Raw genomic sequence first — 23,544 nt, 5'->3', positions numbered from 1 at the left:
CAAAGATCAACTGATAAATTGTTTTGCCTTCTGGCTCAACTCCCCCTGCACCCTGACGGTCTGGTACAATGACCGCATGACTGCCGCTGCTGCCCCGATCCGCCTGCCGATCTCCTGCTCCATTTTACCCTCACTCAAGACCCTCACCCAAGATACTTGAACTCCTCCACTTGAGGCAGTAACTTAGTCCCAACTCGGAGGGGGCAAGCCACCTTTTTCCAGCATAGGACCATGGCCTTTATTATTTTTATTATTATTATTAGGCCCGTTACTTTATTTATTTAACCTAACACGGTCACAGCTTTGTGATAATTGTTCTATGTTCGATTGTACTATGTCAATTAAAAAAATGTAATGCAGATGTGTTGGAAGCAGGGTCTCCGCTAGGATTTTTGTTGCCGGTCTGGTGCCCTGAAAGAATTTATTTTACCGGACAAATTTGAAACTTACCGGTCACGTTTCAATAACAGCCAATGTAACAAACGCAAATAATGTGTACCTAGGTTGACGAAAGAATGACAACAACCTCAAATCAGTTTGACTATGTAATAAACAGTAACAATTGAGCAAAAGCTCAACTTTAGCCGCTAAAATGTAGCCTATTACCAAACATCTGTAGCCTGTTTTTTTTTTTGTTTGTTTGTTCTTTTGTTTTTTAAAGGCTAGGCCTGCATGGCATCAAATGTAGCTTATAGGCTACCAGATAATATTTATTTTTTTCTCCCTTTTTTCACTGCGGCCAAGTCCTCTGCTGCCGACTTGAAATCTAACGTGTCCAATGTGTCTTTCCAGCTTGCAGTTCGTTTAAGCCACATCACTCTCTCCTCCGCCAGGCGACTTTGAGATAGCCTTCGTTATGGCCACTTTTTCTATGAGCATTATCACCAGACATTTTGACCTGCACGTTTTTAATTGATCTTTTTTTTTGTTTTTGTTTTTTTAATGAATTTTACCAGGCAAAACCCAGTAATTACAGTAACGAAAACCCTGGTTGGAAGCAATTCATATCTTTAAGTTCTCATCCTCTCATTAGAATAAAGAGCAGTTAATACTTTGATGGTATCTCATGTGGTAATGCTTAGTCACATGTTTTAAATCTATTACACAGTGAATATTGAACTGAAGCTTGACTTAAAAAAAAAAGTCATATCACAAATCAAATCAGAATTGCAATATCTGTCAGAAAAATCACAATTAGATATTTTCCCCAAATGGTGCAGCCCTAGTGGTCCATGCTGCTTCCATCTATGCCAGCTCTATTTGATTAATGCAAGTCAGCGAATCTTAATGTGATTCTAGCCCTGGTTCTTATTAGCGCCATCTTGTGTATCTGTGGTGTGGTGTTGATATTTGTGGTTTTCTTGCCCATGTCTCATTCATCTTTGCCCTGCATAGCCTCACGATCTCAGATTGGGTTTGGTTCCCCTGTTCCCCTTTACAGCACCGTGGTAACATGGGCTGGAAATTGGATTTGTCAGCTGTCTGAGAAGGATGTGTGGACTCCCTACCTAGACAGACCCCTCTATAGATATGAATGCATATGTATGCACACGTGCACACACACACTTTCTCTTCTGTAGGCTTGCACTGAAATACTCACATTTACGCAAACACACGAGTCTCCATGCCCATGTGTACATGCTTGTGTATCCTTACACTGAAATGTTCATTCATGTTTTCACAACTATGCACTCATGAACACACACACACACACACACTCGCATATACCCACTCAAGCATTCCTGTGCACCGTTCACTAAACATTCATTTTTATTTTCAGAAATAAGCATCGTCGCACACACACACACACCATACTCACACACACATATTTAAATGCTTCGACTGACTGACCCATTCACTGTTTCACAAATACACACACATGCAACTGAACCATCTCCTTCTCTCTCAGAAATTGGCAGGCAGTACTTGGTCATGCTTAATATCACTCTGCGATCGAACAGAGCCAGAACCTGCAGCCTGAGAGAGTGAAATATTGTTTCTGCTGCCAGAATGGAAATGTGTGTGTGTGAGAGTGTGTGAATGTTATAAATGTCCAGTTAGCAGGGCTCCGTGTGTGAGTTTTGGCTGGTGAGGGTGTGAAAGTGCTGGAAGTAGAACGTTGTCTGCTTCCACTGCTGTGATCTCAAACACCATCCACTGAGACCTCAAGCTCCAGCCAAATGCCCTTTCAAACCACTTATTATTTTACAATATTCCTCCACTCACTTTTAATTTATCTTCCTCTTTTCTTCTCTCTCTCTCTCTCTCTCTCTCTCTCTCTCTCTAACTTCCTCTCTCCCCCACCGCATTTATCTATTTCTTCCATTGGTCATTTTCTTCTTTGTCTCTTACTGCTTTTAGTCGCTCTCCCTCTCTGTTTCTTGCTCTCACTGTTGGAAGGTGAACCTCTCCATAAAACTGTGTTATTAGAGTGTGTGTATGTGTTTCTGTGGTTTTTCAGCCCGGTTTGTTTCTGGTACCGTGGCTTGAATCGGCTCTGCCTCATTTCTGCTGAATTCACCTCAGCCCAGTTTCCGAAAACAGTGTGTGGCAGCTTTCCTTCAGGGATCTGCTACACACACACACACGTACACACACACACACACACACCTAGTATGTTTATTTGAATAGTTCAAATGTGTAAGAGATCACATGAGCTGAATATAATGAGACTATCATTTAGTCTTAAAAATGCATGTTGATTGGCTAGTCTGGGGAAGGTAGGTACGATAGGCTGAGACATCAGTCCTTTTGATATGAAGCGTGTTGCTCCACGACAGTTGTTGTTGTTGTCGTCGTTGTTGCTGTTGTTGTTATTTTAACTAGCAACAACTGTTGAGTGTATTGTACTGTACAACTGTCAAATGATGTTAATCGAAATGTAGTCGTAATTTTAGAATCAAACCATAGCTCATTGATCTTAGTTTGTTGTCCCTTGTGAAGCATCTGATGACAGTTTGTTAATAAGCTGAATGTTAGTCTTTCTTTGTGTGTCTGTGTTTCAGTTTGTATTTCTAAATTGATTGTGGAAATGTTTGGGTTTTTTTTTTTGACTAACCGTGCATTTATTTATGTTTTTTTTTTTTTTCTCTTTTTTTTTGTAGGAGCGTATTATTGAGCGTTTGAAGGAGCAGAGAGACAGAGATGAGAGAGAGAAGAGTGAAGAGCTTGAGAGCAACAAAAAAGAACTGAAAGAGCTGAAGGAGAAAGTCAGTCTACTACAGGGAGACCTGTCTGACCGAGAGGTGAGTCCTCACCATACTGTTCTTTGTACTCCACGCACACACATATTCTCACATGTCCTGGAGACAGTTAATGTGGTCATGTTCATTAGATAGTACACACACACACACCAGCCCTCGCTTCAGTCACATAATAACTAAATTTGCCAGATCCATTTATGAATTTAACTAAATATCTTAACTGTCTTACAGTTACCATTCCTGGCCCATCTCAGTCCTGTTTACCATGTCCTCTCCCAGCAACATGCTTTAAAAGACAAACAGACATAGTAGTAGACAGAGTAACAGATCAGGGCATCGATTTGATGGCAAATGTGTCCATGTGTTGTGTACTTTACTCCTGTATCTTTAGAGAGGAGAATGTTGAACAGTGAATACTGTCATCAGTCACTCAGCCTGGACTGCAACTTAAACACACATGCGCACGCACGCACTCACGCACAGACAAACAGAGTGGGCCTGAGTCGCTGTAGATCCATTGTGTGTGTGTGTGTGTGTGTGTGTGTGTGTGTGTGTGTGTGTGTGTGTGTGTGTCTGTGTGCTGGTAAATGGTGGGTTTTTCCTGTGAGGGGACTGTCCCCCTTAGGCCTCCTGCTCATTGTGCTTTCTGTGCACATCTCACACTTGCTTTTTCACACTCCCTCTGTGTCTGTCTGTCTGCCTGTCATCACAGTCAGACAGACATCAGACTAAAACCACACACACACACACACACACATACAGACATGGGAGAAATGTACGGATGTGATACATAACTTTTCCAGAATTATATTTTTGTGGGTTTTTTATTATTCATGTTATTCTTGTGCTGTGTGATCACTACATTCCTCTCCGCTGTCTGCTTCAACTCTCCATCCAAACCACTTCCCTTCTTCTCCTCACATCAATTCTCTCCACTCTTTCACCCTCTCCTGTACCTCTCCACACCTTCACACTCTCTTCACTCCTTTTTACCTTTTACTTCCCCTCTTTTTTTTAATGCTCTCACACATATATTGCTCTCTGCTGTCCTTTTTCATGGCCATCAGTCCTGTGTGTGCATATGTATATGTGTGTGTGTGTGTGTGTGTGTGTGTGGGAGATTTTGACAGTGCTGATCACTGTGTGGTTCCAGTTCGTATCTTTACAGTTCTGTTTAACTGAAGCGTTAGTGTCTTCCCCACGGCACGTGTTGTCCTGTTTGTGCATGTGCATGCACTTGCGTTTGGATGCTTCTGCTGTGTGTGTTATGAGTGGTGATCTTTCTGTTTTCTTGTCCCTGGTCAGTAATAGCTAAGTGTGATTGTAAATCAGCGCTTCAGTCCTGCTGTGTTTTCTTAACCAACTCGAGTACAGGACTGTGGGATCGCTGTACAGCAGAATGAGCATTAAGTGTGTATTTTGGTCTGCCGATAGCACTGGAGTGTGAAATTGTGAGGCCAAAAACGGAAATGGCAGGAAAGGTTTCACGCATGGATGACAGCAGTTTGAACATGTGAAAAACATGACTAGAGTGTCTACATGTACTCTCCACATGTACAGTATTGGCTCCCATTTCTGGGCTTTAGAAGCTACAGTCTGTCTGTCAATGGAAATACAGGTTACAATATCTGCTGTTCGTAAGCCAGTGCAAAGATAATAGAGGAGAGTAGTATAACAGCTATGCAAATATACTCTAACATAATATGCTGTATTTTCTGTCTGGTTTGAACAGCTATGATATTAGTTTCCCTTTGATAAATAAATCTTAATTTATAGATTACAGTAGGAAGTTTTATTTATACAGCTCTTTTACTTGTTAATGCAGTGCTGTTGTTCGTCCATTGTAGCAGAGTCTATGAGAACTTTGAAGCAGTTTTTTGTTTCAAACGTGATGGATGGATGGACAGACGGACTGAGTTAGGTGGTTGATATGGTCTATTGTAGTGGTTATGTGTCTGTGCTACATCTGTCCTGTCTGTCCTACATTGCTGCATTCTCTCGACATGCATTGAATTTCTGTTTGTTTTCATTCTGTGGCGTCATGAGTTGAAGCAAGTCCATGGAGCCTTGTCTCCTAATTAACTTGTGCGCGTGTGTGCATGCGTGTGTGTGTGTGTGTGTGTGTGTGTGTGTAAGGCCAGAAATTTCTTACTCTTGGTTGCTCTGTGTATGCTGCAGTCAGATTTTGGTTGGCTGTGGATTCATATATATGTTTACATGTGTTTGTACTCAGTTTGATTTCCCGAAATCAGAGTCTAAATCATTACGTGAGAGAGGCCTCCATACCGCTTTTGATTAACATTTTTCTAAGCCTGCTCACTCCACCAAGAGCCAGTGAGTTTAATTAGTACTCTTCTCAAAGGGATGCAGTGACAGTCCTTTTTCTTTTTCATCTCTCCCCTGCTTTTCCTCCCACACTGAAGTTCAGACCTGTTTCACTGTCATGAAGGAAAATGAGTAATATGTGCTAATAGTAGTACAGTGTAAAGTTTAACACAGATTTAACCCAGGAGTTACTCTATAATAAATGTAGGTGCTCTGTCTTTCTCAGACGTCTCTGTTGGATCTGAAGGAACACGCCTCGTCACTGGCCTCCTCTGGTTTGAAGAAAGACTCCAAACTCAAGAGTTTAGAGATCGCTCTGGAGCAGAAAAAAGAGGAGTGCATAAAACTGGAGAACCAGCTCAAAAAGGTAAACAAGCACACACACACGCACACACACACACACACGCACACACGCACACACACACATACATGCAAACACACACACACACTAATATAAGCCATTTTCACGTATGCACTACGGACTATAACCACAGAATCAGGTTCGCATTATGTCCGAAGTTGCTCTTTCACACATGTAGCTCACAGCAGCAGATAGTCCAAGTCAGACGCTTTCGCACATGCTCGAAATACTCCATTTGGTTTAGGCGGGGTTGGCGCCTGGGTTGAGCGTGCAGGAGGCAGGACATGACGCAAAAAGTGCTCTGTGAAAATCGCAGTGTTTTGTTTACAACAAATTGAAAAAGGCGGACGAGGCTACCGACTTTTATCTGACGATTTTGACGCCAGCCCTCACTGACAAAAGTTCCTGAATCTCCTCATCTCTCCAGTCAGACATTTTCATTGGCATCCTCAAGTAAATGACCCTTCTTCTTTACCCTCAGATGTTTGTATTCTTCCGGTTTCGCGTCAGTCGCATGTTAGAAACGCCATCAAGGATTTAAATCCTCAGTTTGTGCCCGCTTACTCGCTGTGCATACTCCAGAGTATAATACGCTTTATTCACACATGGACCTAAATGAAGAGAAAACGGAATTTGCACTAGGGGGCTGCTAGAATAAAGTCCGTTTAGAATCCGAGTCGACTGGACATTCTTGTTCACACATGCAGCCCCTCCGGTTAGAATCCTGATTATTTTAGGATTGTAGTGCATGTGTTAAAGCGGCTATACACACAAATGCACATACACAAACATAGGTCCTGTAGAGGCACATGCAAAGACATTTTTATATCAGTGATAACCCTTTAGGTCATGTTAGCTGTTAGTTAATTGTAAAACAACTCATTTTAAGTTTGATTTTTCTCAATCTGTTGATATATTAAACACCAACAGAGCATTTTGTACAACTATAGATTTTTTTCAGTTTCAGATTACAGAGTATTGAGACTTTTAACGTACATTTTGCTTAGTAACATTTCATGGAAGAAAAGTAGCAGAAATATACTGCCTGTGCATTCAGAATTAAACAGAAAGCGTGTGGTAGCATTCCTTAAATATCACTATCAGTACCATAGTTACATGTGTCATGCCTATTAAAACATTTTGCTGTTTTAGTTTGTACCTGTTGTTAACTCGTCAGCTGGAGAAGACAGCCATACAGTTGAAGGTTATGTGTATGTTCTCCTGTGCCTGGGCTCAGTGCCAGGCTTAGCCTGTGTCTACACCCATCTCACTCATCCTTCACTTCTTCAGATCTCTTTGACTCTCCTCTGTTTTTTTTTCTTTTTCTTTTTTTAAACTTTTGTCATTATCACACATTATCATTTTAACACTTTTTTTATTCTTGCCATCTCATTCACCATCTCTCTCTTGTTTATTTGTATTTTTATCTGCTCCCCTCATCCCCCCACCCATAGCACTCTGAGCTCATGTCAGCCCAGTCCTCCAATCTTGTAAGTGCATCCTAGTGTGAAAAGCCTCCTCTTATCCCTTAGTTTTGTGTGTGTGTGTGTGTGTGTCTGTGTCTGTCTGTCTGTCTGTCTGTCTGCCTGTGTGTGTGTGTGTGTGTGTGTGTGTGTGTGTGTGTGGGGGGGGGGGGGCATGCGTGCGTTCGTGTGAATGGTGAGGATTTAAAAAGAACCTAATGAATGTGCTAGAGGGACTTTGCTAGTTTTGCTTGCATGAGCTCAGCTCTTCAACTATCGAGGGTGTAGGGATATGTGTGTGTGTGTGTGTGTATGTCTCTGTGTGTATGTTTGTGAGAGAGAGAGAGAACAGGGATGCAAGTAAACAGAAGTGATGTACAGCCGTGCTTGCATGAGCTTCTTATCTAAACCCTTGTGTGTTACGTGCTGTTGAGTGTGATTTGATTTGCTGGGTGTGATATAGAGTGTGATATTTTGTGATATAGTGTGTTGTGATCCATACTGTTTTCTGCTACGGTGTTCAGCTTCCTGTCATGCTTGTTTGTGTTAGTGAAGTTTTTTTTTCCCCCTCCTCTCTGCATTAGCATTAGCCATCACATTTTTGAGCATTGCCAGTCCAGGACCCCTGTAATTACTATATCATTTTTTTTTTTTTCATATAATGTTAAAGTTTTTTAATGCAGCCTGATTATTTGTAGTCAGTTCTGTAATCAGTTTGTGTCTCAATTGAAGTATGGAGAAAGCTGTCCAATAGGCTGAAAAATATCCTACTAAGTGTTGAAGACAAGTCACTTATAGTGTGTGGCTGAATTGCGCTCAGTAAAGGTGGAATGACAGTACAAATATTCTTTAAATACATGATGCAGATGGAGCTTTCAGGAGTCTTACAGTTAACCAACCAAATACTGATACCATACAATATGAAAAGTTCTTCTTTTTTTTGAAGGACAAGTGTGAGTAACCTGGCCAATATGTGCATGTCAGTCTTCCCTTACCTTTGTAATTTACATAACAGTAAGTAAACACATTGAGATCTTCAACGCTAAAACGATTTCTAAAGATTGTTGACAAATGCCATGACCAGTGCTCAGGTGTAAAATCACCTGACAGAACAAGGACCAGTGAGTGAGCATGGAAATGAAATGCTGGACCTATATTGTCCCCCAATGTTTCTTTCAACCTAATGGTGACGACTGGTAAAATGCACAGGTTTGTCCTGAGCCAAAAGCAGTTCAAAGTAGGCAGCATAGTGAATCTGATTGTCCTAGTACATGTGTGCACTGTATGGTAGCTAACAGATGATTCTCTGCATATTGAACATGTTAGTTTGACATGCTGAGTATATTAAAGTGGATGCAGTCCTTTCTTGTTTTGGAGGGATGTCAGTAAGGGAGGTGTAAGAACATGCACACACATATATACATAAACAAATTCCAGCACCCATTCTACAAACTATCCCTCTTTCTTTTTCTCTGCTGGCTCTACTTCTTTTTTTCTCGCTGTCTCTCCTTCTTTTTCTCTCACTGTCTCTCCTGCTTCTCTTAAACCCGTTCCTGTTTCATACTCCTGTCAGCGGATCCAAAAGCATTGAAAGTATTGGCTGTATGTCTGTGTGGGTGTGTGCGCCCAGACCTACTTCCTAGTTATTAAAAGAGTGTAAGTGACAACTTGCAGACAGTTCCAAAGGCACCTGATTTGATTGGTTGAGACAGAGTGATGGCTCAGCTCTGATTGGCTGTGGGTATGGAGGCATCTGGTGAGTGTTTTGGAACGTAGCTAGATGCAGGAGTGAAGAGATGTTCAATAAATGTGAAAAGACATGTTGACAAATCTTCCTGCATAAAACACATGCTGTACACACAGCACTGCTCGTGGGAGTAACAGTATGCCATGCGTTGCCAGTGAAAGTAACGAATTGCACACACGCAAACAGATAATGGTGTCACACATGTTATAAAATTCAGCAAATGCTTTACTTGTGATGCTTATTTGGATTTATAAATAGACATGTTACATTAAACACATTGTCATTTATTTTCTCAGCCAAATGTCCCTGATTAACCCCATACATAGACACACATATTTTCCATGTTTAACACCCGGACTCTGTTTCTCTCGTTTCTCTCACGTCTCAGACCTCTCTGCTTTTCCAATGATTACTCACTTCCCAGTTGTCCGTACATTCCCTCTAATAATAGTCCCTTCCCATCCTCTCTCTCTCTCTCTCTCTCTCTCTCTCTCTCTCTCTCTCTCTCTCTCTCTCTATCTCGCTCCCTCTCTCTCTCTCTCTCTCTCTCTCTCTCTCTCTCTCTCTCTCTCTCTCTCTCTCTCTCTATATCTCTGTCTTGCTCCCTCTCTCTCTCTCTCTCTCTCTCTCTCTCTCTCTCTCTCTCTCTCTCTATATCTCTGTCTTGCTCCCTCTCTCTCTCTCTCTCTCTCTCTCTCTCTCTCTCTCTCTCTCTCTCCCCCCCTCCTCCCTCTCCCTCTGCCTCCTCTCCTCTCCATCTGTCTCTTTTCCTCATGATTTGAGTTCTGAGTTGTCAGGTGTTTGTGTGTATTGCTCTGACACCTTTAGTCTCACGCTCACAGAATCTCACTTCACCCACCTTACGTCATGGTCAGGGATCTGATCAGAGCGAAGGCGTATGTGTGTTTGATATATCTCAGTGTACTATAAATCTTCTCTGCGCTAGAAAATGTACAAACGCACACACATGCAGACACACAAACAGGCTTGTTTCCTAGTCCTCCCCAGCAGACGTCCTGCTCTTGGCGGTCGTCGTGGAAACCTCCTCAACCTCAGGGCCAGACATTAAAAAAAGCAAATGACAGAGGCCTGACCGTGGCCTTCAAATAAAAGCCCCAATAAAGCAGAACAGAACAGACTGCTTTCACACCATGCCAAGCACAGGAGGTTTGCCGTCTGCCGCACAGACCATAGGCTGACCAGCCACAGAATGAAAGACAAACACTGACATAAATCAGTTCACATAGCATTAGAGATACACTCGTCTGTACTTCAAAACGCTTTGGCAAAAACACTCAGAATTGTTATGTGTGTGATGATTGTCCTATCCTGTTCCTGGCCATGTTTCAGTGTTTTGTTTTTGTTTTGTGTTGTGCTCAGTGTATTGTGTTCTCTCTTAAATTAACCCCTGCATGACTTTTTCCAAACCGTTTCTCTCGCTAATGACGACAGAGTTCACAGACTCACATTTTACTGTCTCAAACTCACTCAAATCAGGTCTGATTCTAATGTGTGTTACAGTAGAAGCCCTGTAGCCATATAAATGCCACTTTAGCACAAACACTGTCCCTGTGGATTTTTACAAGAGACATTACCGCAGACTGATGCAGAATTACGTCTCATTGCCTAAATTGCGAAAGGAAATGAAAAGATTTATTTAAAATCAGGGCTGACATTTGACTGAACACTTTAGTCCACTGTAATAAGCCCTTTTTTTGACGACAGCATCAGTGAAATGATGTTTATGCGTTCACACACACACGGTTGCTATAAAAGGCCTTTTTTTCCCCCTCTGTGATGTCATGGATTAGCTTTGACAGGATGGAGTGGGCGTTTTTGGCTGTGTTGGCACACGTTCTGACCCTGACTCTGCCCACGGCCACTCATGGGCACAGCTGTCAGACTGCTGACACTGTCACCCACTGCAGGCCATGGATTTCATCTAAAGAGGGTGAAAGAGGGGGAAGATCGTACTAAAGTCTCTGTACCGGCTTACGGTGGCAGATACACGTGTAGTAACTAGCGACTGAGTGTGTGTAGAGAGTGCCAGTCCGTAGAGTAGAGGTTTTAGCATAGAATTTTTAACTGAAGAGAGAGGAATAGAGACAAGAGGTTGTTCTTGGCGGCTGTGTGTTTCTTGTTCTTTTCTTTTCTTTTTTTTTTTCTTTGTCTAAAGAACTTGTTGATTTTTGAATGCGTTGTGTTTGTATGTGTTACTGATTAGCAGTGTGTGTTTGGCATGATGTTCTTGCTTTATTTAATTTGATATTCTCACAGATTGTGTGAGTCTGAAGCACCCACATTTGGAACGCCAGTCTGAAAGCAAAATCATAACCAAATGCACAGTTTATTTGTCATTAGATCTTTGACCTTTCGGTCTCTGACTTTTTTTGGGGTTTTAGGCTCAGACAGCAGCTGTGGAGGCTCAGGCTAATACAGAGCTGTCTGAACGTATTGCCGCGCTGGAGCAAGAAGTGACCCGTCACAAAGAGGACGCTGGGAAGGCGCAGGCTGAGGTGGACCGGCTGCTGGAGATTCTGAGAGAGATGGAGAATGAGAAAAATGACAAGGATAGGAAGATCAGTGAACTGGAGAAGTATGTACACAAACTCTAACACACACACAGGAGCTCACACAAACCCTTAAACACATACTCAGAAACTCAGCTATCTAGGATGCATACAAAGCATTCATATGTGAACTCATACTCAGATACATACACTTGCACATACACCCTTTTGCATGGTCAACCAGAAGTGTGTTAACATACAGAAAGACATAGACGAGCATACTCACTCATACTCTTCCATATTCATGCATTTCCCTTGGACACGTGCAAGCAAACAGTATGCACACACACGTTGTACTTAACATTTGATACAGAGGATCTTTGTGCCAGGGTCTTTCTGTCCAAGTGTGTCTGTTTTTGTTCCCTTGGTTGTACATGTGTGTTGTCAGACGCCAGTGAACTGTGGTGCAGCTCTCTGCTTGCTGGAGGATCTGTGTGCTGTTTGGTTCCTACTAATTCTTGTTTTTTTTTGTTTTTTTTTAAACACTGTACATGTTTGTTTGGACTAACTGTATGAGTGCTGTATCTTATTTTAACCCAAATTTCCCCTCTCTCTGTATGTGCTTGTTGTCCTTTGTACTCCTGGTTTTGTGTGTGGGTGTGGATGTGCATATGCGCTTATATACTTATACACATGTTTGCATCTGTCTGTGGACCATGGCAGACAGCCTTTCCCATCTCCTTGGTGTTCCACGGGGCCTCAGCAGGCATCAAATCCCGTATCTCAGCCAGTAGGGGGGCTAGTTTGGGATTACCTGGGCAAGTGAGTGGATAATTAATATCTCAGATACGTGAGCATCAGCGGGAGAACCACTCACTCTCGTTCACTGTTACTCTCACTCTCTCTCACTGATCTGTTTCTTTGGGATTGCTTATTCCTGCACACTTACCAGCACTCACACTCATTCACTCTTAGTCACTCTCCCACCTGCTCACTCTCTCTCACTGAGCAATTTGTTTGGTAATAAATGTTTATGCACACTTGGTTCATGTCAATTCTTCGTGTAGGTGTTATGTATAGCATATGTGGTTACAGACCACAATGAACACTTCACTCTGTTTGGGAGAGACAAAGTGAAGCCACCAGGATTGTCCCATATTGGCCACGTGACTAGATCTGAATTTTGACTGGATGCACGCACTGACCCCAGATCAGTCTGTATGTACTGTGATGAGAATGTTTGAGAGACTGTGTTTCTTTTTGTGTCACTTCATGTGTGTGTGTGTGTGTGTGTGTGTGTGTGTGTTTGTGTGTGCACCGCTTGTCTGTGTCTTGAAGGGTATGTGTTTTATGTATAGCTAATTCTGTTAGACTGTCTGTGTTTGTGTCTGCATTACTCTGTTTGAGTTTCTGTAATTTCGCTAATTAATTGGAAGCAAACACAGGCCCTCTCTCATCCTAGCTCACATAAATAAATAAGAGAAATGAATAATTAAAACAGGCCGATCAAAACACACTCAAATGTGAGCGATTGCAGAGCAAGGAGTTTGGAGGATGAACAAACGTGAGGTCATTGATACAGGGACTGTCTACAGACATTAAAACACTCCCAAACATGCGGAGTCAAACCTGGCTTCTCCTCAGGAGACAATTTCAGTTTAATGAGTCTCGGTGCCTGGGACCATTCAAGAGTGGTCAGTATATGATTCAGAAGAATGCTGAGTCCTATCCTGTCCTATCCTAGGCTATCCTGTCCTCTTAAGAATACTTTATTTGCATGACAAACATTGTTTTCAGAAGTGAAAGACAAATTAAAGATATTTAAAGTTTCATTTAGGAGATTAAAAAGTTAGTGTAACAGGAATAGAATGCACTTCATAAACATAAACTGTGAGATGATTGTTACCTTGTCCCAGATTTTTATGTTCTTTTAACTGAATCTTGAGGTGTTTTTTTTTTTCCCTAAAAAAAGTTTCATCCAGTCTTCAATTAGATTCTCCATGTAGTTTGACAAAATGTTATCGTGACAGCGCTGTCTGTTTTGGTGTCTTTGTCAGTAATGAAGCCGAAATAGACAGATGGAATTGGTTGTCTTCAGTCAAAATTACTCATCTCTTTGACGGGAACACAGCATTCTTTCGGCTGGAGATCTGCAGAGTGGGGGCTGTCTTCTTAAAAGCTCCTGAAACAGAGTATAGGTTCAACTGGGATATTTTAATACTTATTTGATTTGTCTGATGGTAATTATGTGTAGAATGGGCTGAGCTGAAAGTGGAGCAACAGCAGCTTTCACACTAACAGAGAGAGAGAGAGAGAGAGAGAGAGAGAACAGAAGGAAAGGAAGGAGAGACAAGCTGAAATAAAGAATGAAGGAAAAATAAGGTAGTTTAGAATAGTGAATCACCATAGATATTAGTCTGGCTCCAAGACAGCTGTGACAGATGTAGCAAAGACACAAAGCATAAAAGCAAAAACATGTAAATCTATATACTTGTAGTTCCCACTCAGGAAGATTTGATTAGCATGTCTCTCTTTGGGTTTAATGTTTCTTTTGTTGAGTGCTTTGTCTGTTGGTGTATATTGGTTGTTGCATGTTGACTGCTGTGTGTGTTTGACACTGATCTTTGTGTGTTAGTCCGTGTTTGTCTGCCTCTTCATGTCGGGTGTGTATGTGTGTGTGTGTTTGTGTGTGTACATGAAGTATGTGCCTGTCTGTCTGCTTAACTCTTCTTTGTGAAGAATGAATGCTTTGGCTGTGTACCTTATAATGTATTGACGCTCTAAATTCTGCTCCTGCATAGAAACTAGCACTAACATAGCTCTCCACTCTGTTTGTTCTTCATCTCTCCCTTTCATTCTCTCCTGGAATACTGTTTTAATCCTGCAGTCTGGCCTCCAGGTTAGTATATCTGCTTTCTTCTGTCTCTCACACTGTTCTTTATTTTATGTTGTTTTTATTCTGTACAGTTTAAATCCTTTAACTCCTCTGTAAAGTGAGTGAAATCACCTATGATCTGTATAAAAGCACCATGTCCACTCATCAGTAATGGAGTCTTTGCTTCCTAAGAGATGTATCAGGCATAAATGTATTGGAAACAAATGAAAAACACAGAACCAGCTGTAGTGCAATGTGCCCTTAATGGGGTAACAACTGGTTTTATTGATTGTTACGCCTTAAAGCAGGGCCTGGGGTGGAGATGTAGGGGATTATTAACTAACTGCTGTTTTTGCTTTTCGAAGAAAGAAAAAAATTCTGATGGTTGTATAAAGGGCTTAAAAACCAAAGAAAAAAAAGAAAATGTGGGAATGTGAGAAACTAGGAGAGAAAGACAAGCCCCTAACAGACAGCTCAGAGTGTGTATCATTAATCTACCTGTTAGACCCAGTAAACAAACTCCAGGCTTCAGGTGCATACTGGTGCTTTCATTCAGAACACATTAAAGAGAACACAGCAGAGCAACACCAGTGGTTCCTCAAAGAAACTCCTAATTGGAAAGTTAGGAATTCCCCATTCCTCATTTCTGCCCGGTTCGGTTTGAAACAGTGTTTCTGCCGCCAGCCTTTGATATGGATCCAAGCTTGATTGCTGTGCTTGGTTCTGAGTTGTTTATCGTCCTTATTATTTTACTTCTCTTCTTTTTGGTGTTTTGGGAGGAAACTCTTCAGCTTTTTCTCTCTCCAAGAAAACAAATGAAATGTTGCAAGTATGCCTGACAGAGAAGCAGATCTTCCTCTTTTTTTTTTCTTTTTTTCAATTTAGTTTTTTCCCTCCGCTTCTTTTTTGATCTTTACTCAGGAGCTTGGAAACACAGCAAACAGGACAGTTTGATATCTCTTCTACATCAAGGTGCCCCAGTATGAAAAGGAATCTGTGTCATTCTGAAAATAATTTTCCCCAAAGCTTTGGCTGTTTCTGAGCTTTTAAGTCTCCGCCATGAGTAACAGTTGATGCTGAATAGCATCATGGTGTGTAAGAAAGTACCCAGCCTGCCTTTCTGTCTTTCTCTCATTCTGTCTTTAACTCTCTTTCTTTGCAATTGTCATGCATAGTACACATTACTTTGACAATGCTGCAGTTCTGTGGCAGCTCTGATATTATATTTGATTCATTAGATGCAACACACCTCACCCCACACCTGTTTGTGTATCAGTGTGTGTGAGAGTTTGGTCAAGGCTGTAGCTCCCAACACTGAGGCTGTGAGATGTATGATTTAACGTAACTGTCCAAAGACGACCTGTAACTGTGTGTATGCACAGGGTGGCTTGAGTTTGTGGTACTCTCTATGTGGTCACACTCATTTTTCCAGTTAGCTTTGGCTCACCTGGGCGAAGGGGCCTCCAAATCATTAACTCAATTAGCTGGGCAGGGGGTGGTTGTCCTTCAGGACCTTTCCTTTTTCCCCCACTGTGCCCACACTCGGGAGCATACGGACGTTTGCAAACCAAACAGTGTTCTGTGGTGTATGGTCCATACGTTGGCATCCTCACTTACATTTGGCCATGGCCTTGTTCTCTGATGGCTCCCAACAGGCATACTAACTGCTAACAGTGCAGCTGTCTGCTTAGTTGACCACATCCGGGCACTTGTTCCAGTGTTCTGCCTGCTACTTGTGAAAACAGTAAGGGAGCCAAAGAATGAGGCTTAGCATTCTCATAACAATAACTAGCTTTAACGGCTCACAGATCCTCTGCTAATATAACACGTGTTAGCCCATGGCTTACCGACCAGTCCATAGATACTTTTAGGTATTTTTAAAAGAGGGTGTGATAGGAAACCAACTGTGATTCAGCCTTGTTTTTTGATTATATCTCTGCTTGTGGCTGTTTTCTTTCTTTTTAAATCCTTGCTCGGTTTGATCAAAAAGGGTCACGGTTTAGACCAATGTAATGGGTTTTGTGTCCTTAGATGACTTAATGCAGTTCGTTCCGTTTGGTGTCGGGAACACGTGTGTATTCACATCCAGTCTTGTCAACACATTAGACCACAGGAGGGAACAAGAGTGGGATGAAAGAGTGGAGCCTTAGCCATTTCTTCAGTTTCCGACAGTCACCGGCTTCTCATAAACAGACAGTCACATGAAAACACACACACACACACACTCACTGACTGGCTTACATTAGCGAGATCTGTTTTCTGCCTCAGTCTCCTCATCAGAATCCGTTTTATTTGTCCAGCTTTGATTTCAGTCAGAATTCATATAAATATGACTCCCCTGCCTTTGGACCCATCGGCTTTTATTGAATATCACTTACAGGTTGACCAGAGTTCTAATTATCAACAGTGGCTTCCAAGCCTTGTCTTCTCTGTCCTGTGACCACAGAACTGAATTGGTTTAAAAGGTGAATGCAGTTTCACATAGCAAGGGAGACAGGAAGAGAAAGAGAAACCCATTTGAAGGTTGTTTCATGTAATGAAAAGTTTTATGAAAGATTTTCGTGGTTATGTGGCTATGTACATTAATATTTCAGTATGTCTGCATCTTTATAATTATCTTATGAACAAGTTTGCTGTAGATTGCACCACTGCAACATGCTGTATTTTAAAAGAATAACTTGAGGTTGAGATTTTTATTTAAGGGAAGACCTCTGAGAGGTTTTTTTTTTCTCTTGACTCCTTTTCAAAGCCATAGCCGGGTTGAGTTTTGAACCTTCTTAAAAGAAGAGTCGGTTCTTTGACGCAATTTTTTTTTTTTCTGGAGAATTTCAAAGTCTTTTCAAGCTTTTACCCTGTAAACATTGCCCAAAGCCTCCTTTATATTAAATATTAATGTTGCAATCAGGACTGAAAATAACAACAACAACATTACATAGTTTGAAAAGCATGTAAATAACATTCATTAAAAAGCTATAGTCGGGTTTGATGTACGGCAGAAGCGAAATTCAGTCTTGAACTGAACTAAAAGTTCGCTTTAGCAGCTTCAGTAGTTATGCCCATAGTGAGTAAGAGAGGAGGCAGGGGGCATAAGTCTTCACACTAGTGGTGTTTTCTATGAGTGAAGGGGCTGAAGGAGGTCTCCAGTATGTGTCATTTATACTGGGGCTAGGAGAGAGAGTTTTAGCTAAAGTCAGCACAGAAATGAGTAGGACAGGAAGATCAAGCCACATGATGTTTTTCTTGGGTCTCTTCAGAAGAGCGTCCAGCTTTTGCATCCTGTTGGTAAACTGTTTGTTCCTGTGTGCTAATGTTTTTCTCCTGTCCTCTGCTGGACATATGAAGTGTACAGACTCAAGGCCAGCGCTCAATGCCACGAAAGCGGGATGGAGTGGTATGTTTATATTCCAGTGTAGGGTTTTATTTAGAAGAAGGAAAAAGTACATGTTGGAAAAGATGAAATAAAGAGGGTAGTCTGTCTGTGGCAGTAAATGGAGGTCTCTTCCCTGGGCGCGCGAACACACACACACACACACACACACACACACACACACAGACGCATGCGCGCGCGCGCACACACACACACACACACACACACACACACAGGCTGGCTTCAGTTCTTCTGGGAGAGCTTTCAGAATGGCCCAATGCAGGGGTTTTAAATCCATCACTCGTCTGATGGCTCACACTTTGACACTGAGGTGTGTTTAGCTTCACCCCATTGAACTCTTTCCATTAATCTTAAGGGACTGTTTAGTGTCTTTGTGTATGTGTGCGTGTGTGCGTGTGTGTGTGTGTTTAGGTGAGCTGGATTAAGGTTCTCTGTTACAGAGCTCATGAATAATAATAAAAAATAATGAAGAGGTTGGGTGTTATCCAGAAATCAGATAACACTTGTATAGCCATCAGCTCCCTCCATCCAAGTTACACTGTTTTGTAGTCATGTGGACTGCCTTCTGTTCTGTAAGACCCTCACTGAGTAGGAAAATGTTCATATGCTATGAAAGGATGGAGAGAGGCAGCCCTCCTCCAACTGCATTGTGTGAAGGGTAGTGTAATCTAACTGTAATCTAACACACCTTGCTTTGGTCTTCTCTGCTTTGATTAAGAAGATGGTCTAGCTCAGTAAAAGTTGGTTTTCTTGTGCTCAGAATGGACTTGGTCGTTAAAAGTTGTTATAAGAAAAGTCAGACACTCTAAAGAAAAACTCACCTTGATTGGTCTTTTAATGTTCTACCTACACTGGTGGCCGCATGCAGAATTAAAGTGCTCATGCTGACAAAACCTCAGCTTCACAATAGGATTGAGATAATAGGCCTCTATCTGAGAACCATGCTAGCTTTCGCCTCTTCCCCATCTTTCATTAGAATGAAGATTTCCCCTTACTGAACTCTCACAGCAAGGGTCACCCATCTCCTCGTATCAGATCTCAAATAAAGATGTATAAACACATAATAGAAAACATGAATTGGAGGATTGCATTCAACTCATAAAAATACAGTGCTGCTCGCGGGGAACTTTCTGGAGCCAAGCAGATGGCTGGGCTTACTCGGAAAACGCCAAATAGGAACATTCCTGACTATTTATGACCTGTTACACACACACACACACACTTGCTCACTCTCTTTCTTTCTTATACAGTCTCATACAATGAGTGTGTGTTCCTAAACTGTTACTGTGGGGTTGGGCTTTTTGGCAGCTAGATATGTGCATTTGTGATGTATTGAAACAATATGGCAGATTGGATGAGAAATAGACATTTGATATGAAATTAGTTCATTCAACCAGAGGAGGTAGAAACCTATGGCAGAGAGGGAGAGAGAACTCTGTGTGTGTGTGTGTGTGTGTGTGTGTGTGTGTGTGTGTGTGTGTGTGTGTGTGTGTGTGTGCGTGCGCACGCATTTGTGCATGTAAGTGTGTGTGTAGCCGTGTAAGTGTGTGTGGGAGACAATATGCATGCATATCTGTGTTTCTTCATTGTGTGTGAGCTCTTCAAACCTAATACTCGATATGTAGAGTACATGAAAGTCCACTGGCTAAATGTATGAATGTATTTTGAATGTTTCTGATTAGCGTATCTGTAACTGTAGGCAGCTGTGTGCTGTTAGTTGAGCTTTGGGTCACTTTGAGTACAGTAACATATTACACAGCTTTTGATTTGATTCTTACCCACAATTAACACATATCTACCCCAAATCAGCGAGTACACCCCAACTTTTGTTCTTGTTCTCATTCTCTTTATCATCCTCCCTTTTTCCCTTTTTCCATGCTTGTAGTCCAGCACAGCGGAGCAACACAGTAACAGAAGAGAAACCCTGTGATTCATTAGAGTGGTATATAGAGCCCGCACACACACAGAAGGACATTCACTGGCCACCTCCTTTGTAGATGCTCCTTGTAGGTGTACTGTTAGACCATGGCTAATCTATCGCCACACACAGTTTATCCTAGCCAACCTCTAACCCTTTGTCAGTTTCCAGTTTTTTTTTGTTTGTTTATTTGTTTGTTTGTTTGTTTGTTTTTCCCAGTTCAGTTTTGGCCACAGAGCCACTGTTGGCTGGATATTTCTGGGTGTTGGACCACTCTCAACACAGCAATGACATTAGCATGTGAGAAAAACCCAGCAACACTGTAGTGCCTGATACACTCGTACCAGTGTAACACCCACTAACATATTACTGCAGACTCACTGCTGTGTTCATATTGTTTGCCACCCAATAATATTTGGTCAACAGTGGTTCTGTGGTTAGAAACTGACTATAGATTATTCGGAGTAGAGGATGGCTGACAAATTGTGCATGGCAACAGGTGGGCTTCTGTAGTTGTATATTTGTATATAGTGTACGTATAAAGTAGGTGTACCTCATAAAGTTGACTGTGAGTATATGTCCTCAATCAGTCACCTGGCATGATCTTATTTGACCAGCCGGCGTCTCACATTATGGTGTAAATCAGTCCAAGTTGAGCTTTACTGTCACTTGTCTGTGGAGCACTTTAGTCTTACAGAGAAAACCTTTGTGTGTGTGTGTGTATGTGTGTGTGTGTGTGTGTGTGTGTAAGAGCTGAGTGCAAGAGAACCGGAGCTCTCTCCAGCTGCTCTTTAAACACAGAGACTCCACTGTGTTCTGATGGCAAGGTCTGAAGAATGATCAGGTGCTAGCACCATGGTGGCTTGGCCCAAACCTGTACTGTTTTGTTCAGACTCACCTGCTCCTGCTTAATTGTATTGGGAGCATGCCCGGCATCGCCAGCCGTGGCGTTTTCTCTCTGATTACACCGCTTTCTTCTGTTGGTTTTGCATTGTTTTACCTCTTTGGACTGAGAGATGAAAGCCCAAAGGAACTCTGGGTATTGCTGTCCAGGAACATGTGTCATATCCCATAACCGCTTGTAATATCTCATCCTTTACCACCTAGTGTTTGCTGTGTAGTGTTCCCTACTGTGGTGGATAGGGGAGAGAGAGAAGGGGATTGTCGGATGCTGTTTCACGATTCATTAAATGTTGTAAAATTGCGTTGGCCTCGTTCACTCCACATCTGTTCCTCGTGTGGGGGGTACAAGGGGTGCAGCGAGGGATTTTGATCAAATCAAGGCGGCTTTTGGAATGCTATACGTCCATGTTGCTGCCAGGACAGAGTCCAGACATTAAGACCACGTAAACAGGAAAATGCTCACAGCAGATTCTAATGTGCTTCTCATTGGTGTGTGATGACTCCAGAATCTGTTTCTTCTTTTCCTATGACTGAGCTCATAAGTAAAGTCATCCCCTTCATCTGCAAAAATGTTTATTTTGCTTTCGGGTGTTGATTTGTGTCGTTCCTTTGACTTTTTTTTGTGGCGTATGGATAGAAGGATACGAGAGAAGAGCCAGTGGGGAGCTGAAACATGTAGACTCACATTTGGAGTGCAGCTTGGTTTATATAGATCATTCTGGTTTACCTGTCACACTGTATATGTGTGGCCCATTTCTTTCTCTGCATGTGTGTGTATGTCTGTGTGTCTCCATGTCATTATTTTCTATGTATGTGTGCACACATTTTGTGTATTTCAGAACATGTTGCCTACACGTCTTTCTTTGTGTTTCGTGCGTCTCCATTTTTCTTATCTGCTTTCTATGTGTACTCCTTATACACATAAATCATTCTTAAACCCTACCATTCCCTACCTTCGTATCCATGAGGTAACTCATAGCATGTCCTGGTCTGTGACTAAGGGACTTTTTTCTACTCTGTCTCTCTGTGTGTGCCCCTGCAGGCAGATGAAGGATCAGAGTAAGAAGGTGGCCAATCTTAAGCACAAAGAACAGGTGGAGAAGAACAAGAATGCCCAGCTGATGGAGGAGGCTCGCAAACGAGAGGACAACATTAACGAGAGCTCCCAGCAAGTCAAGGTGAGGGAGAGAGTGGGTAATGGAATGAGCTAGATGGGCTTTGCAGTGCAGTAAACATTTCAGAAAAGTTTTCACTTTTCCTGTGTGGTTCTTTGCTTTGCTCTCTCTGTACATGTGTGTGCACAGTGACTTGCAGATATAGATGGATGGAGACATTGATGGATCGCCATCACATTGACATAACGTGTTTCATACATCAGGGGTTTTCAACCTGTGGGGCCTGCCCCCCGGGGGTGCGCAAGCACATGTGAAAGGGGGCACAAGATTAGGAGACTTTTAGGTGCAAACCAGCAAGGACAATGAAAAAGGAGGGGGCGGGGCGTGCGGGTTCAAACCTAGACGAAGTAATGGTCGCATGTCGAAAAAGGTTGAAAACCTCTGGCATGCAGCACTGATCCTTAAGGGAAGTTGGTCCCAAAAGAAGCATTGTTGTAATGAGCCATCATATGTGCTGGCTTCAGATGACATGACAGAGCAGAGGATGTTCTCCTTTCTCCTTTTCTGTTTCTGTCTTCTTCTTCTTCTCTCTCTCTCTCTCTCTCTCTCTCTCTCTCCCCCCCCCTCCCCTCCCCTCTCGTTCTAGCACAAATTCCTCTGAGGTAGAGGGAAGTGTCCTCTTCCTTCAGCCCAGTGCACATTAGGATTGCAAAGAAGGATTAATGGAGAGAGAGAAACTGAACAAAAGAAAGTCCAATACAGGAAAAGGGGACCAGTGTATTGGGTTTGGGAGGAAGTTGCTAATTGTGGGTGTGAACAGTGCTGACTCAAGCTGTTTAGCAGGCATGTGTGATCCTGGACCCCTCAATGCACACCCCCACTTCAAAAAACCACACATATACACACATTTTCATGGCATGCACACACCTCTTAAAAAGAACCACACTCAGGCACTCACACCAACGCATACATGTACAACCAGCCTACATCTACATCACCCTAACAAACACTCATTTCAACCACACGAAACACTGTCACTTTTATCTCATCCAGCTCAGCAGAGACGTGTCTGCATTGTGCAGAGCCATGCTTTGGTTCTTTTGACCGTGGTGGTAATCAGACAGGGCCAGTAGTATCTACCTTCAGAGAAACATAGCTTCTATGTTTTGATCTGAGTAAGGGTTCAGGGTTCTGAGTTTTCATTGGGTTTGAAAGCATGTGGCTGTAATAAGTGAGAGCACACCACAAAATGTCCATGAGCAAAAGGCCGATGAACAGAATGTCCCAGCCTTTTTCACGGGACTATTTCTTTTTTTTTTTTTTTAATTTCTGTAGAGCCCTGGACGGCCATGCCACAGCAGCCCCTGCTTTGTTGTGGTTGTGGTATTTTTCCTGGTCCCTGTGTTGTTCTTTCTCTCTCTCATATTTCCCCTTTTTCTCCATCGTCTGTTCTTTGTTTTGATTTGAGTTCATATTCTTTATTTTCGACATGGGGTTTGGTGTATTGTTGGATACTGACTTCTGACACGGGGTGTGTGCGTGTGTGTGTGTGTGTGCACGCATGCGCGCGCGTGTGTGTATATGTGTGTGTGAGTATGTGTATGTGTACGTATCTTTGTGATGAAAATAAACTCTATGAGTGCAGAGCCCCAGGTTACATGCTAGGGTCATGTTGTTGTCAAGGCAGCTTTGTGGGTTTTCACTCCCTCAGTCTCAGAGCCTTAAAGCTCTTTCAG

The 23,544-nt window shown here is 42.3% G+C and overlaps 1 protein-coding gene across 2 annotated transcripts in view; it reads left to right on the top strand.

Annotated features, from left to right (window-relative positions):
* The window catches only part of erc1b (ELKS/RAB6-interacting/CAST family member 1b), a 154,285-nt gene that overhangs the window by 43,528 nt on the left and 87,213 nt on the right, over positions 1 to 23,544 (top strand). For both annotated transcript variants that reach the window (XM_030779991.1, XM_030779982.1), the window contains 4 exons: positions 3,105 to 3,245; positions 5,755 to 5,895; positions 11,502 to 11,695; positions 21,736 to 21,871. In XM_030779991.1, the coding sequence (XP_030635851.1) occupies positions 3,105 to 3,245; positions 5,755 to 5,895; positions 11,502 to 11,695; positions 21,736 to 21,871 (612 nt within the window). The remainder of the gene's footprint in view (positions 1 to 3,104; positions 3,246 to 5,754; positions 5,896 to 11,501; positions 11,696 to 21,735; positions 21,872 to 23,544) is intronic.

Source organism: Chanos chanos, chromosome 1, assembly GCF_902362185.1.
Source record: "Chanos chanos chromosome 1, fChaCha1.1, whole genome shotgun sequence".
NCBI lineage: Eukaryota > Metazoa > Chordata > Actinopteri > Gonorynchiformes > Chanidae > Chanos > Chanos chanos.
Note: the sequence above shows the minus strand (reverse complement) of the source record. Positions and strands in the feature narration are given on the sequence as shown.